This window comes from Denticeps clupeoides, chromosome 4, assembly GCF_900700375.1.
Source record: "Denticeps clupeoides chromosome 4, fDenClu1.1, whole genome shotgun sequence".
In the NCBI taxonomy this organism is placed as follows: Eukaryota; Metazoa; Chordata; class Actinopteri; order Clupeiformes; family Denticipitidae; genus Denticeps; species Denticeps clupeoides.
In genome coordinates this window covers 25,866,318-25,883,850 of record NC_041710.1, presented here as the reverse complement: position 1 = coordinate 25,883,850, position 17,533 = coordinate 25,866,318, and the positions used below count along the sequence as shown (strand labels likewise).

Below are 17,533 nucleotides of genomic sequence, written 5' to 3'. Positions count from 1 at the left end.
AAATGATACGTTTATAATTACTTTTTCTATTAAATTAAAATAACATCCTTAAGTTAGTTTCACATTTTACATTGCACTTGATTATTATTCATATTAATAATAAAGATTTTGCTCCATTTCATTTTCTGGTACAGAGGATGCTAATTTTAATCGTAGTTGCATCTGGATTCAAACTAGCAAATTGGTTCATTGATTAAGAACTGTCAAAAGCAAAAAACATAAAAAAAAAAAATAAAATTTGCTAGGACCCTGGTGCACGTTGTGATGATCCTATAGCCTGAATATACTGAATGACACGGAAGCAACAGATGAAGGGTGACAAACCTGAACATCAGTACGGTCTGCAATCCACTTGGCAAGCTGCTCAGAGGCAAAGCCAATACGCTGGAGGTCAAAGGTGTCTGCCCTCTTAGGTTTCCCTTTGGACGGGAAGTGCATGAAAGTGGGGGCAGAGTTCATGTTCAACTGGTAGGGATAAAAAGAAAAATTCACAAGTGAGAAAAGGAGAACAACTGGGTTCTTGACAAGACACTGCCATATGTGTACAGACCAAAAGTTGTATTATTCTTCTTCTTATTATTATTATTTTCTTCTTCAACTTTTCAGGTTCATTTTGCCCATTAGTCCTAATGAACACTAAGCTGCATAATAAATGGTTATTACTCTTGTCTGGTTCTGTAACTACCAAAATGTAACTTTAAATTTAAAATATTGTCCCTCTCTTGAACCCCCAAAAATGCATCTTTACATAATTCAAACTCAAACTCAAGACACAAAGTGGGACTCATTATGTGGTAATTGTTTTTAATTGCACTGCATGCCTCTGGAGTAAAAAGAGGCGAATCACATATTAGGATAGGATTAGACAATGTATTAAAAAGAAAGAGACAGAGTAAAAAAAAAACAAAAAAAAACAAAAGGAAGCCAAACCGATCTGTATGTAATTACATGTCATTTTAATCTTGAGGCGTAATTGTGTAATTGCCAGTGAAGAGCTGTTATCCTTTAAAAAAATGCTTGAAAACACTCGGAAATGTTAATAACGGCAACACATGCATTGGACTTGCTTGTTCTCATGCTAATGTTTGCGCTAATAAGATGCTTAAGGATTTCATCCTCTCCTAAACACACATACATTATTCCAGATCTACATTCTGCAGAAAAGAGGGAGTGGCTATAACAAGCCTAGAACAGGTTAAAATTAGATTCCCTGACTAGTTTTTTTCTTTTCAACATTCCATCATAGAGATGTGGAGCCATGCAGCAGATTGCAACATGAAGGATTTCTGACACTGATGGCTTGCACTCTCAGCACTGATTCATATCAGAATCTGCTACCCATCTAGAAGCGACACTCTCCACCCTGGCAGCTCAGTAGTCGGAGCTGGTCTGCTGATCCCTAACGTCATCTCTGAAGGAAAACCAAAAAAAAAAAAGGTCACCGAACAGCAATGCCAATATGATCCAGGCTCCTTACTTTTTCTTCCCTGCCACCTCATTGCTGCTTCCTCATCCCAGTAAATCCCTTTCATGCCGCTCGACGTTTCATTTCTCCGGAAGCAGGCGGACGACACCCTTTTTGTGACAAGGTGGCTGATGTTGTTCATTTTCAAAAGTAATTTGCAACTCATCGGCACGCTGGAACGATCAGGCCTGGCCGTTCGGGGGTCTCATGAAGGCAGGTCAGCATATGAATGTGCCACAGAACCTTGTAATGACTGTCACAAAATGCATGGCACATTTTGCTGTAATTTCAGAGGAAATTTTTAGAGGAGGACAGTTTTGGGAACATAACAGCCTACAAACTGTCAAAGCAACGGCGTATTTGCCTCTGTTTAATTATTGATCTCCATCGTTGACTTGACTCGTTGATTCCATGGATGCTAATTACCTTTCCGCTGCTCTCTGTGTGCACTGACAAGGCCCGTGCAAATAGAAATGAGTGACTGGCGGAAACGGGTATGGATCATACCTGCTGAAAGACGTCCGCCCCCTCGTCATAGTCGACCACGGTGAAGAAGAGCTTGTTGGAGAACGCAGACGAGTATCGCCAAGAGTTGGCCAGCACTTGGTACTCCTCATTAGCCTGTCTGTTAGAACCATGGGAAAGAGACAGAGAGGTGAATGAACATCAGATCATCTATTATTTGTTTTCTAGTTATATTCCACATCTTAGAGGTACCTCAACAATAGAATAAATAGCATTTGGACAAATTATAATAATAATAATGATATAGCATTTTTGTCTTCTGGGTTTACAGATGGAAACAAGAAAGAACTACTTTCTAGTAATCTGTATATTGGAGAGCAGAAACGAACTACCCAGCCAGCCCTCTTTGTTGGTGTGTTATTATTTCTGAAGCCTGGAATTTTTTTTAAAAGCCAGAAGCCCATAGGTATGACTGACAGTTCTCTTGAATCCTAACTTTGACTACATTCATTCACTGGGTATTTAAGAGGATATCACAAGTGACATCTTACAAGACCACAACTGCCACCAAACTGCCACAAATGCTAATTATAAGCCAAGTACTAACTCTGGCAACCACGGTTACCAAAACAATTAAAATAGGCTCTGTAAGTTAGTGGCAGAGGTGACACGATTAAAAAACCAACAAATATTGAAGCCAGTAACTGTGCCTGCGCCTAGTCACAGGCGTCCAGGAAGACATCCAGAGTACCGAGACAGAAAGAGCACAGGCATCTTCATCTCGAATTTCTCTTGTCCTGGACAGCAGCATGGATGTCAAAATACAGTCATTCCCCTGTCACTTACAGCCACATCCATGCCAATGATGGGAGCAAACGCACACCAATTAATGGCCAATTATTCTTGACACCCGCAGTAGATGGTGAAAGATTTGGGGGGTGGAGTGTACCCCAGTGCGATACGTGCAGCCTTTATTTTGCTGTATCCTTGATTTGTTTCCCCCCTTTCTTTGTGTTTTCTTACTATGGCAACTTCAAACAGCAACTTTTGGCCCAGAAGCCGGGCCCTGTTTTTCTTCTGATAAAAAAAGGGGTTTGGGGGCGGTGGGGTGGTGTGGGATGGTAAAGTCACTTCCAAAGCGACCATTTGAACATCAGAGCAGCTCATGGGGCTGAGCAGGGAATGTCTGGTGACAGATGCGGTGCCCAGAGCTTCGTAGGGATCAGCGCGCTGAATAAAAAAACACGGGAGGAGATAAAAATGAATAAAAGACGATACAAAATGCTTCCCTCCTCTCAGGGATGAGACAAAACGCTGGGAAATTTGCATGCTGACACACATTAAAATTTAACGCCACATCCACTACGTCCCTTTCTATAAATAATGCGGCAGGGCATGGTTTGTAATGAAGCCTGACGTGCTGTCGGAAACCCGCCGCTAACCTTTGTTAAAGACACAGACTCTCGGCCGCCCCGTCAACCGCGTTGCGCCGCTGCAATCCGAGCTAAATACTGACCCTGCCGGAGACCCTGCAGGGCCCGGCAAAGATGCCAGACGTACCTTTAACAGGGGATAGCGGGCTAAATTTATCTACTGAGGCGGAGGAATTGTTTATGCAAATGCTCTGTCCAGAACCCGGCTCCTGAGTGGTGACTTCTTTGAAAAGAAAGATTGAGAGAGAAAGCAAGAGGTTTGCATCCCCGTTAAGATAAAAACATAAATCAAGACAAGATGGGCCGACACAAATGGATAAGGGTGGGAATATAAAATAATATCTGTTTTGAGCAGACAGTCGATGATTAAGAAAACATTATGATGGCATGGAATGCAGAGGATGATGGGCCGTTTAAAGGTCATCTTGAAATGTGTTATCTTCCTCTACTTCAGTAATATGCACAATTACCCCCCCAAGCCCTTTCTACCATCTTTATTCAATGAAGCTACATTTAAGTGTCCTTAAGTGCCAGATTCTCAATGGATTGTGGTACATCTCCATGCTGAACACACCTCGAAAGTTAAAAAAGAGCCCCCAGCTTTCCATTGTATGATTTTTGGGAGCCAAAATCACACCCTGGCCGACGATTATACAGACTGTTCCCATTTCTTTCACTACTGAGATCCTTAAAAGGCAGAATGAAAACTTCCAGGCCATAATTAAAAGCTGGCTTAGAGGTCATTCCAAAAATCTTGCAAACACACGGGCTCCCCAGGGCCACATTTTAACACCCCTGTCGGCGCGGCAGGTTTAAAGCACCATTTTAAAAGTCATTTGACTGCTCACTAGAGATGCAAGGTGTCATTTACACAGAGTGCGTTATCAAATTAGGCTCGGCGGTTGCTCTTCAACGCCCATTTTAAACTCAATACGTCCACCGATGATGTACGGCGTCGCCGTGACGCCGTGCCACAGCGGCTCTCTGCGGAGTCTGCGGGGCTTTCAGCTCTGTAATGTATCATCAGCTGGAGCGCACGGTGAAATTGGAGGCTTTTTTGTTTCCTAAACATGCAGTGCCTCTGGGCTGGGGTGGTACAGCAGTGTACGTTTCATGAGTCAGAGTTTATGCCAGACCAGAAACGCCATCTTTAGGGTCACAGCAGCTGAGGCCAGCAAAGCGGCCAATCACGTTTTACTGATGTTTTAAAGATGTGTAACCTCTATAAAAAAAGTCTATGCTACCACCAGAGTTAGATATTAATCAGACAATATTACAACATCTTCTGCTGCCATGTCATAACCTCAACTGTCTGATTGGCTTCAACACAGACTGCCATGTTAAATTTATCTCCCGTACTGATGCAATGGCATTGATTATGTAAATGCTCTGTCTGAGAGGGAGAGAGAGAAAGTTTGCTTCCCTGATAAGATTAAAAATACATAGACAGACAGACAGACTGACACACAGAGATAATCCACTGCATTGTCATAATGTCTGTCTGATTATGAATGATCAGTGATGTTCAAACTTTATTCCACCGACTGTCACTGTCCACAAAGAGCACTCTTAGACCCGCACTACAGTCCAAACGTTTATTATGAAACTACAGTTTTATTCATGACCAAGCGTATTTATCAATATTAATATAATGTAATTAACTCCTCCTTCCCACAAAAAAGCCATATCAATATATCCACAATATTTATACCTATTAGCTGCTCATGTGGATGATCATGTCAAAACATATATTTCCAAGACATGTCGCCGAAGGCCTAATGCTGAGGGATCACTATGGCTGCTTTAGTGTTTTTTGGTGCCAGAGGTCGGTGGCTTCGATGATGCGGGAGGGCACGTAGATGAATTACCTGCAGACGGAGCACTGCCTCTGGGGCTGCAGCGCGGTGAACATCACGATGACAGAGTAGTTCCTGGGCGGAGCCTTCACGAACCTGCGGAACTTGTCCCCATTCATGCGGATGACTGAGCGACGGGAGCTCCACTCCATCATCTGGTCCACCTTCTCCGCCAGCATGTTCTGTTCCCCAGAGAGAAAGAGTTGACAAGAAGGACAAGACTGTCAAAAGGGTTTTCCTGAAGAATCTTTTGAAATATTGACAGCAAAATCAACAACGTGGAAAAATTTTTATTAAAAAAAATTCCAAACAATTGGTCAGACGACAAAAACGGCGAGTGCTTCACAGCTAAGGGCAAAATAAGCTTGCGTGTTAGTTTGTGGTGCTATTTGATTAATGGGCTGCAGTGATAAATACTTTTCAATTGGGTTTAAACATGGTCCTGAGCAGCATTTGCAAACCATTAAATGCTGCAGCGATTTTGTTCCAATCGAGTGTTTGCTGATGATTAAATGAGAAACGGTGTGGTGTAAAGGTCAGCACGTGGCCTGTTAAAAGCGGACGGGGAGAACCCAAAAAGGAATAGCCGGAGGGAAAGTGCAGCAGCAGTACATCAATTTATCAAAAGGGTCAGACATTTCCTGACTTCTGCAGTGTGAGAAAATTCACCTCTGCAGAGCAAGTTGTTAATGGGTGTGATTTTGTTGTTCATCAGCACAACCAATAGCCAATAGTCTTTTCAGCCCATGAGTACCTGCTCAGAGTAGTGAAATGTGATGGGCTCTGAGTGAAGAGGGTCACAGACTCCAGCGAACACAACGGTTAAAATGATTACAGGGATTAAATCCAATCAATGTCTCTATTGGCCAAACAGTGGAATTTGCCTCATTACTTGAATTCTAAATGGTAAGAGAAAGAGAGAGAAAGGCTAAAATTCTAGTGCGTGTCATTGTGAAACACTGCAGCACAGCACACGATAACACAACGAAATGTGTCCTCTGCTTTTAACCATCACCCTTGTTCAGAAGGTTGCCGGTACAAATCCCGATCTGCCACCGAGTGCCCCTGAGGTGTCACTGAGCAAAGCACCGTCCCCACACACTGCTCCCCGGGTGCCTGTCATGGCTGCCCACTGGTCACCAAGGGTGATGGTTAAAAGCAAAGGACACATTGCATTGTGTCACCATGTGCTGTGCTGCAGTGTATCACAATCACATCACTTTCACCTTGTTATTTACAGTGTAACAGATTGCTGACAAGCCCCATGGACATAGACCACCATCTCAACGTATTGATCCTACCCAAAGCCAGTGTGCACGGCCAATCAGAAGAGAGGTGGGAAAACTGAGGTGGAGAGGCTGCGAGTCATGATCAAATGCCACACAGGCCCCGGTGTCACCCTCTGCCCCCGGCGCCTTCAATTAAAGCCTGCTTGGCAGTGGCAGGTACCTGGGGCTTGCTCCCTTTTCTCTCCCCTGATCCCTCGCTCCTGCTCTCTCACCGCACACGAGCGCTGTCAGCAGAAGCTGTCATTGTTTATTTATTAAATCTGGAGTTTTTACATTTCATAGCATCTGTGTCAAATGTCGTCACAATCATCAGGCTTTCGTTTATGGTGGGATCAAAGACCGCGCTGCCACAGTGAATAATTAAGCTCTCCTCCTTCGTCAGGGTGGAGAAGAATGGGAAAAAAACACTGTCCTATAAAGTGCGCTACCTCAGTCCAAAAGAAAAAAAAAATTGAAACATATTGCCGTTTTTACGGGCATTGGTTGGCGGGAAAGGGGCTGTTTTATAGCCGAGGCGAGACGACGACAGAGTTTTATTTCAAGGTTAGTGCATATCATCTTTCTGCTCCACTGGGCCCATGCCATGGGCCAAGAAATTCACCTTCATATTCCTAAAGGGAGAAACTAGTGTACCAGAGATGCGTCAGGCGGAAATGACATGCATCGCCCAGAAATGCATTACAAAGACGGCCATGTCTGAGCGGTCGTGTGCACGTTCCCGTTACTGCACAAGCCTCTGAATGGTGAGAGGCATGTTCTCAACATGGCTCCCCCGCTTGAAAGGCCTTTGATTCACCCATGCCATTAGTCGCCGGTCTCTTTTGTGGGAATGTCAGCTTTGCCTTTGAAAAAGAAGAGGTTTTCACCCACCACCTCCAAAACAGCAAAGCTGTCAGCTCGGCTGCCAATCAGACGGATGTTAATGATGCGCTGGCCAAGACGTGAGGAGCCGACCAAGCGGATAGCAAAGAGCCTTGAGAAACTACAAACAAGGAGCGGGCATTGTTCCTCCTTGACCTCGTTCCTTCTTAGTCTGTGGCAGAGAAAAAATAAGTATTTGCCAACCTTTACAAATAATCCGTAAATATACACCTTCACCTCCCCCCTCATTCCTGAATAATATTTCCACCTGGAGAAGCTCCCATGAGTTCTGATGGACACTAAATGAGACAAAGCACATCATGCTCTGTCGCGGAACCCGTGACTGGCCCTCGCATGCCTTGCCTTTTGTCGAATTTCCCATAAGAACTGAGCGCATTTGTCCCCCAGAGGTAAACGCGTCAACCAGGAGAAGCCGACACCATCAGTACTGGTGTTTGGAACAAAAATGCTCTTCTGATAGAAATGCTCTTCTGCTTTGTTGTGCGACTCCACCATTCCCAAATGGAACGACCTGAAGAATATTATATTTTACTCACGCTGCGCAGACAGGGATCCGAAGGGTCAAGGTCATTTCTTCACAAAAGTCAGCCTTAGCATTTAAATAACACACGGCGCCCAGTTCAGACCAATCGTGTGCCTCCTTCTTAGCCGGTAATATAAGAGCTGATGGAGGTTCAAAAAGGTCAGGGAGGTTCGGCTGCTCTTCATTTCGGATGCGTCTTGCCTCTGCCAGACGAGGTGCCACCGTGTGTTCTGGAGCGAGCGACGCCTCATTAAAAAGTAAGCAGTCTGGAGGAACTCGTCGTAAGTAGCTCTGGACCGTGAAGACGGCCCAAATGCAAAATGACATTTTCACCACGGATTAGTGAATTAAAACAGACAGTTAGGGCGTCGTCTTGCGGGTCTGCCGCCACGCTCGGCTGCTTGCCGTCGATTTGACGCCGAGCGCTTTTAGCCCCGTCTGGGTTAATGCGGACCTGGCCCGACGTGGAACCTTAACGTTCCCCCCGCCCCTCGCTGTATTTTGCTTCGTTTATTTGCTATCACCTGCTTGCATTATCTCATCGGTGCTACTCCCTCCGTTTCTCTCGTTCGCTGCCTTATCGCACGCTCTTCCTCGCTTCTATTTAGCTCTCTCCAGCGCTGTCTGTGTCTCTCCAGTCCTGTTAAAGGTCACGGCGGGGATGCGGGAGCAGGTAGGGACTGGGAGGAAGGCACCGAATCGTCGACTGCATCAGGACCGTTGAGTCACTGAAGAAATACTAATCTGGCCGGATTCCGAACGAGATGCCACACTCTGACAGCCCCCAGGAGTCTGTGCAGATGCAGAGACGGAGAGGAGGCTGGAGGGAGGAAGGAGGGAAGGAGAACTGACTACCGTGAAGGAAAGTACAGGGACGTCAACAGAACCTGCCCTTTTACTTGTGTCAGGCAGACAGAGGGCTCATCCTGGCTAAATGGATTACAGAATGTCTAATTGTTAGCTGGGTGAGTGCCGCAATAAGCACTTTTACGTCTGAGTGCTGAGGTGCGATAAAGGGGGAAACAATGCGGCCGAGAGTCCCAGACAGGCTCAGCCGAGGAATTTTTCAAGCAACTACATTACCCATAAAGGCTTGCAGCACAGAAAAGATCATCCTGGATCAGGACCTGGCATTCTGAGAGAAGCATGGGTACCAGCACCATGGACAGCTCCCCATGCTTTATATTAAAAATCTGAACTTGCTGAGATGGAAAATTATGATTGCTGCAGTAAAATAAAAACATGACCTGCCTGACTTGTCCAAACACACATATTGTATTAGATCACCAATCCGTCTCTGCCAGCTACCAAATTGCAACTCAGCCATGTAAGACCCACTGGCTCACACAGGCAGGTGTGCAGAGAGCTCGGTCTAGGCAGTAAGTTATACACGGCATTGGAAAGAAAGATTTGCATGCGGACTCGACACTAAGCTTGGCCAAATTTCCATTCCCCTCTTTGTTCTCACACTCTCGCTCCATCTTTCTGTCTCGTCCCTGTGGCTGGCTCAGAGACCCCTTGCAGTGCTGGGACATCTGCAGACGCGCTGCCTTTACGCGGGGACCTGCCGGCTCCTATTACTCTCACCTTGCGTTTGCATTACATAAAGCCTGAGCAGCAGCCTTATTGATAACACAGTTTACCGAGAATACGTTTCCCTCATCTCAAGCCGTAACTCTGAACTGACGTGGCACAGTTTAAAAGTAAAACGAAAATACTCCATAACCATATGATGCACTTCCTGGACAATTATGCTGAATAAATATGGTACAAAAAGAATTACTGAGCAAACACAACAAAGCCTTAGCTAGAGGGCGATGTATCTTTATTATTTTTATTAGACATTTTTAGCTTCCATGGCAAACTCCATCTGATTATGAGAAAGTTTAGGAGTTCAAAATAGCCTCCACTTGAAGACTCTGAGAAAGACCTTGGTCACTGGAGCCATTTTAATATTCTCATCTCGACTGCAACAATTGTCAGGAGTGCTATAACTGAAATTGGCTTTGCGAAAGCCTCCACAATGGTTTCTGGACTTCGCCCATTGCACAAGGGAGGATTTTCAAATCGGCCTGGGATGTCTTGGTGACGCACAATAAAGCATCATTTGGGCCCGGGGTATGTTTAGAAATAGTGTGAGCAAAGATTGTATGGGGGAAGAGGATGTGGAGAAGAAGAGCGTTAAGGTAACACATGGCGAGAACAAAGAATATCTAATCCAACCAAAAAATTACACAAACACACATTTAGAGTCCAGAGGCTAAAGGCAAGGACAAGAATTGAGTTTGCCAAATAACGGAGGTCAGCCTTGTTACAGAGAATAAGTACGCACAATGCATCTGTGTGGGTGTGTGTCCAAAGTCTTTACTTTTCACGGCAGCTTTTAAAAAGATATTTTGACATGTTTAAACTTCTTTCAGTTGTTTTTCATTATTTTTATTTTTTACCTTATTAGGCTGAGATTATATCCTTTCTGTCTCAATATGGACACGCTAATGTCTGACAACATCCAATGGCCATCCAGAGCTGCAATGTAGGTCCATTATTTTGCACGTGTTTCTCTGCAGGAACAAACCTGAAATGACTGGAGAATTAGTAAAGCACTAGGTTTCGTTATTAGCCTTAGTAATAGGGATGTACATTTGATATAATCACAATCTTATCCTCTGCAATTATGCAACCACAAAATGCTGTGATTTTGTTAAGAACTTGGATGGGCATGTCAGCCTACTTTCTACACCGCTAATAAAAAGATGACCAGTTTAGTCAAGTTCCTTACCTGCCAGGCCACCACAGCATACGTGCCAAGGGATGAGTGTTTATGAGTGTTCAATCCTGAAACAGGAGCAGTGGTGTCGAGACGAGCCATAATTTTTTTCTTAAACTCTTTAGAACATGCAGAATGTATGTTTTTGTTTTTTTGTTTTTTTTTTTTACAAAAAAGTGTAAGGTGATCATTTTTCATCATAGTATTTCACCCACCAGCTCGCCTTTTCCAGCACTAGTCTTATGGCATGTTTGAGAACCACATTGTATGTTTGTGGTCAATGAAAAATATGACCATTCACACAGTTTGAACTTCATGTGTACTTTCAATGACATCATACACAAACACACACGAACACCCATAGCAAAGTGTAAAGGTTGAAGACCAACCAAGGCTTGGGAGGTATGAGAAGAACCGAGATAAGACCAGCAGGGCCCAGCAAGGCTAAATAAATTATGGGGAGGTTCTGAATGCCCAGGAAGAAGGCCCGACTGTCACAGCTAGGTGCACAATGCCTGATTGTGGACTATTCATAACATTGCAAAAATAATGGCTGGACATTTGCAGCCATAACATGAATTATGATGACAGCTGTACGATAACATTCACCTAAAGCACACACACTTAAACTTTGTTTTTCTATGGGTTTCACTTTGTGTTTGTGTGAAGGAGCACAGATATTTAACGTCTTGCGTGCGCACACACACACACACACACATACACATAAAGGAGGCTCACTCAGGAAAGTTTCCTCTTTGTTATCAAACTGGCCTTACATGGGTTCCTGGGAGTAAAACATAGATCTGTCAAGCACACTGTAACTAAGCCTTACACGCACGCACGTGCAGCCCTTAAGAATGTTGGTGTCCTGTTCAAAGAGGGACAGACGATCAGATCATCTGGGACAAATCAATTGGTCGGAATATTGGGGGAATGCCCCCTGGGGGATGTATCTATGCAAATTAACGTTGTTCTTAAGGTCCATGCTGGGACCACGATTGCTAAATTCTGTATTGGTAGTGGTAGTAGCCTAGTGGGTAACACACTCGCCTGTGAACCAGAAGACCCGGGTTCAAATCCCACTTACTACCATTGTGTCCCTGAGCAAGACACTTAACCCTAAGTTGCTCCAGAGGGGGACTGTCCCTGTAACTACTGATTGTAAGTCGCTCTGGATAAGGGCGTCTGGTAAATGCTGTAAATGTAAATGTATTAAAAAAGCTTGCTGCAGCTCCAGTTATTTCAGACTTAGTCTGTTTTTCTGAAGAAAAGTTTGACTTAGACTTAAACTCACACACACAAAATTTTCACCACAGTCTTTAATTCTTTTCTCTCACATACCTGTCTATCTATCCCCTTGAAACAAGTACCTTGGACTCATTCGATCAATCTTTCAGGCACCAACAGCTTCATGTCTCTTGGAATGACTCACTGAGAAAATGAGCGTCTGGTCCAAGGCAAAAAAAAAAAAAAAAGAGCAAACGCTGTCGGATGATGTTGCTTCGGCTTTGAAAAGGTTCCACGGTTGGTTGGTCTGAGTGTTACCCCCGAGCTCGGTATGCACGCCGACCCGCTGGAAGACCCCAGCATCACCTGTGTCCCTCTCCCAGGCCCTGATCGGCTCCGGCTCAGTGCAGTTTGTGCCCAGTGCCTATTTTTACGCCACTGGCTTGGTGGGTAAATCAGCCGTGTGGGATAACGTTTCCGGCGGCGACATATTATGCCCCGGAAAACGAGGTGACAGTCGATTTCTCCGCTCTGTCAATCCAATCCCGTGCAGCAGCGGAGAGCCAAAGACAGACCGACTCAATAGAGTGCAGATAGGAGAATCCTCGCTTTACAGTCTGTGATTCAATATTGGGTGTTCAACGCCAGTACCCACCAAACAGGGTACGGAGCGGGCCTGGAGTTTCTGCGAGGGCTGCGGATACGGAGTGAACATGCAGAATGGCAGCCAGCTGAATAACAGCTGAGGCAGAACAGTACCATGGTAAAGACTCCATCAGTTTACGCCGCGCCGTATCAAAACAATCGCCAGACACGGGCGCTCCGTGACGGCTGGGAACAGATAGTATTTACAGAGACAAAGGAGCTTACGCGCTGCTTTCAAGGCACTCTATTATCAAGGGGAACATGACCGAGAGGAACTATTATTGTGCCAAAGTGTTGCAAGTTTTTGAAATATATAAAAAAAAAAGAAAGAAAAGTGAAAAAAAAAGGATGTATTCCTTGTGTTCCTTGCTTGCCAAATATCTTTAAGTAATTGCATTGACCCTTTTAATCTCAATTTCTACAAAATGTCTCACCCGTTTAATTTCAATATCAAAATTTTAGCCGATAGCACAGATATGTTTTTTTTTCTACTTGTTGTGGAAACAAAAACATTCCAGTTTCTAATTTTATCAGATTATGTGTGTGTGAAATGACAAACTAATAATGATCTCGGGTTTTCAGAGCCCATTACACATTTTTGCTTAATTCCAGCCAAGACTCCTAGAATCCATCTTGTCTAATTCATTTGCATCTCATAATTCGGAGCACCTTTGACACCGCATTAATGAAACAAGTATCAAACAGCAATTCTAACTACATGATTAAGCCCTTTTTTTTTTTGCCTAAGCAGACTAATACTCACGCATGCAGGCAGGTGGATGTGAGAACAGGTATCAGACAAAACATTATTTTCATTCGGTCTTCTCGAAACATACTGCATATTGCGGTGTTCGTCCAATTTCCCACCGGCAGCCAGTTCTGATCCTCCTCTCCTCTCCGCTTTCCATCCAATCCCTGGTGGGACCTGCATCTTCTCCCATGGATCAATCTCACTGGATTACCAGTGTAAGGCCTTCCTGCTACACTGGGCCCAATCCTGTCACTGCAGGCTTCAGCCATGCAGCCATTATTTATCTCCAAAATGAGATGGGAGCCATATGTTGCTGATTCATTAATCAAAAAATGAGGAGGGCAAACAGGCAGGGTTACGCAACTCTCGTTCTCGCTGCCGTCGTCACCCTTCAAAATCCGTTCACTTCCTTATTAGATTAATTAAATATTGGGAGAGACTATAGGTCATTCCAAAATGTGACTCCACATTTCACGGTTGTTAGAAATATGGCTGCATACTGCTGCGCCAGACATCACAGAGAGCCTGAAAGTGTGTATAATCAGCTTTCAGAAATTGTATTTCATTATTTAGGCCCTTATCTATAATTACAAGGTCTCTGATAAAAGTATTTCACTGTCATTTTTAGGGTATGAGGGGGGGGTATAAAACAGGAAGAGGGGAATGCGCTTTCTGCTCCAATTGTCCTGATGAATTTGTGATTTCCCTGTCACGTTGATGAAGTTATCGTTCCGGGCTCATATGGGAGGACATCTTCACGTTGTCAGCCGCTCGTTCTCGCTCACTCTCGCTCACTCTCTCACAGTGAGCAGGTGATGGAGGCCTCCTGGTGGCCCCCTGTAGAGCTTCTGCTGCTTCTAGTTCATGGATAGCAGTCCTCTCTCAGCTGGGCGCTGGAATCTGCTGCAATCTTCTCCTGCGCCCAACTCTTGGGAGCGCAAGGCTCCCTGCTGGACAGATTTATTAATCTATTTATCTGAGGCTGGCTGGTGGGAGGGGTGCGCGGTAGCGGTCTTCATTATTGCCCTACGTTGCAATAAAAGGCCATCCGTCCTTTTATTATGCTACGTTTATAACAAAATCAAACTCCGGTTTAGCTCAATAAACACAGCTTTGCTGGCACCAGCGGTGCTGCCGTTAAACCTGCTTTTGCTGAGACAGCAAGTTGCCATGTGCAGGGAAGAGGTATGGAGGGACAGGTCAGATGCAAGGAACTATACCATAAAGGGGCCGTTATGACCGAAGACTGAGCAAACTTCATAGCACCTTTTAAATATTATTGAATCATTTGCTCCCCCACAAAGGAACCACCTGCTAAGCATTTTGCAAAGTCAGGCTAAAATGGTAGAGAGAATGTGATCAACACAAAGTTTGTAGTCTGTAAGTTTGAGTTCCAGAACTGTTCAAACACGATATGCCCTTAATATCACAAAAGCTGTGGGGACAATGATATATGGGCACGTGTCCCTCAATTACATTTATAAATGTATAAGTCCATGCTTCGCAGCCGTTTGCCCAAGTCTTTGATGTGTATTACTTAGCTGATCTCCTACAGCTTACAGGTTCTTACCAAAGAACATTGGACTATTAATGCAGCTTGGCCATTTAAACTGGTGAACATTTTGTCCTTTGGTTGGTACCACGGAATGAACAAAGCATCATAGCTTTCTATCTGAAGTAGGAGAACTGAGGCTAATTAACTAACTAACTAACTAACATCTCTGTGGGGGATCAACAAAGGGTGTGCCTTCATCTGTGATAATATACTACGGGGGGGGTTTATCAGCAGTAATTAGTTGACAATTTAGCAACATGTATTTTGGCTATTAGTGCATTATTTGTTCTGTCTGGGCTTTTTCTTTTTTATTCTGTTTCAGTCCATTGAAAAGTATCTGATTTTCCTGTCAATTAGCCGATAGGGCCGAACGATTAGAAGAACAAACGCGGCATGTGCTTTGTTTTGCTCCGGAACCCGTTATTCTCTGTGGCTTGCACGGTGCGAGCATGGCACAGCGTGGCACAGCGTGGCACACCATGGTCAGAGTTAAAATTTCTTGAATGCACCATGATGCATTTTTGCGCGACCAGTGGAATCAAGGCATCAAGGCGGGCCAGTGTTTTGTCTGCCCCTTCAAAACACACACAAAAAAGAGGGATCTTATCAGTCTCTGGGTGTCTAGAACACAACATTACCATCTTACCGGGAGATTACTTCATGTTTTGCGCCGAGCCCTGCGCCAAGCGTGACTCGTTGAGTTGCTACTCGCTGTTTTTTTGTGAGGAATCGCAAACCTTTGGTCTGACAGCGGCTTACCATGAAGAGAACAGAACTTTGTCCTGCTGCCTTAACGTTCTTTACTCTGCTGCACGCCCCCTTGGATAAACTGACATTTTTTCCAAACTCACTCGCTCTGCGTACACAGGGGTGGCGGCGTACATTCGGCTGCATTCGTCATTAGCCCAGTCCGTTCTTTCTCACCATGGCGTTGCCGCCCATCATCTGCTTGCCTCCCCAGCACCCCAGGTGGTCACCAGTGCTCCAGTGTCTCGCTTGAGCTGTTCCAGCCAACCCTGGCATTATTTCAGTTCGAATTCGATATGCATCGTTCAGCCCTATTAGCCTTGAAAAATGAATCGGTAGCTCTCCACTGTTGGAAGACTGCAGTAGATAAACCGTAATGGGATGGGATACTTGGGACTCCACTGCCGTAATGTAGACAAACTTAAACCAGCATGACTACCTGAGAGGACCTGTGCTGCACCACACTCAGATGTTCAGTGGAAACTACCTTCCAGCGTGCATGCCAGCACTGTAGCATTATGGTCAGATGTAAGTTCAGACTAAATGACATTTAAAAGTTGGCTGAGGTGCTTGATGTCAGTGACCATAATCACCCATAGATTATGGCAATTAGCAATCAACTGCATCTGAACTGTTCCTCAGACCGACTGAGGCTGTAGGCTACAACTCAGGCTGTAGTTGTTGACAGGGTTGACAATTTTACTGCAATCCGTGACATTGCCAGCTGTCTTTGGAAGTCAGCAAAATTCGATCAGTACGGGAAACTCGACTGCTTCCTTCTCCCCGACTGCCTATAGCTTTGGTTTTGAGCCAAGGCAGCGCCCCTGAGGTGTCAGCTCTAAGTCTGACATGACCAAGGACAACCTCACTGCTCAGATTGACCTGCCATGAATCAGTGTGTGGAAAAAATGTCCCCTTTCTCTTCCTTACTTGGGCTTTTCCAATAACAGCGTTTAGTCAATCTCCTGCACAGGAACGGAAGGGGAAATAAGATATTAATAATGAAAAAAAAAAAGGAAAAATAAGATTTGAAACTGGTGACAGTCAGAAGAAGCCTCCTCAGGCTTTCTCTCCGCAGGTTGTGAAATGGAGAGGTGGGCCATCGCTGACACTTTTATTTTTTCTAGTGAATTTTTGCCCCTTAATATTCGCTTTAATGTCTCTGTCTGAGTTTTCTAGGGTTCATCATCTGTGTCTGGCAAGCAGCTGATAAGACGTCATTCCTTATCCTCCCCAGCAGGCCATCAGCCAGGCCGAGCCCCTCCAAACTCCCTCTCATCCAGGCAAGGGACTGGATCATACCCTGCTGGCCTGCAAGATTACGTACTTTTGACAGCCTTGATAAGACTGATCGAAGATGTCTCCTCGGTGGGTGGCAGTCGGGGGTTAAATGGCATGGGACTGCTGATGGCCTGCTGGGTAATTTGGTTGCTCAGTAGAGAAAAATTGAGGGCTAAATTGAGGAATAACGACAAATATGTGAATAACTAGGATAAATAACTCAGTCCGGTCACAGGTAACCTCATACTTGACACCTGTTGTCTTTCATGATCTGTGAACCTCTTTTTGTCTAATAGCAAGTCAGCCATTTTCTACATGAAATCAGAGCGGTAGTGGCCTAGTGAGCAACACACTTGCCTATGAACCAGAAGACCACAAAGCTTCAAACCCACAGCTTCAAACCCCACTTACTACCATTGTGTTCCTGAGCAGGACACTTAACCCTGCGTGTCTCCAGGGGGGGACTGTCCCCTGTAACTACTGATTGTAAGTCGCTCTGGATAAGGGCGTCTGATAACTGCTGTAAATTATCTAAAGAGTATTATTCAAAAACAGTATGTAATGGCAGTTTATTTCTAGAGAGCTATGTTTTAAAAAATTGCTCAAAGGTCCTCAGCATTTACATAAAAAAATTGGGTAAAACCAAT

At 44.6% G+C, this 17,533-nt stretch overlaps 1 protein-coding gene across 1 annotated transcript in view; it reads right to left on the bottom strand.

Annotated features, from left to right (window-relative positions):
• Positions 1–17,533, bottom strand: part of tusc3 (tumor suppressor candidate 3) — a 58,051-nt gene that overhangs the window by 37,654 nt on the left and 2,864 nt on the right. Inside the window, exons 2-4 of the mRNA XM_028975811.1 lie at positions 5,232–5,401; positions 1,973–2,090; positions 325–465 (exon numbers count right to left, since the gene is read on the bottom strand). Of these exons, the coding sequence (XP_028831644.1) occupies positions 325–465; positions 1,973–2,090; positions 5,232–5,401 (429 nt within the window). The remainder of the gene's footprint in view (positions 1–324; positions 466–1,972; positions 2,091–5,231; positions 5,402–17,533) is intronic.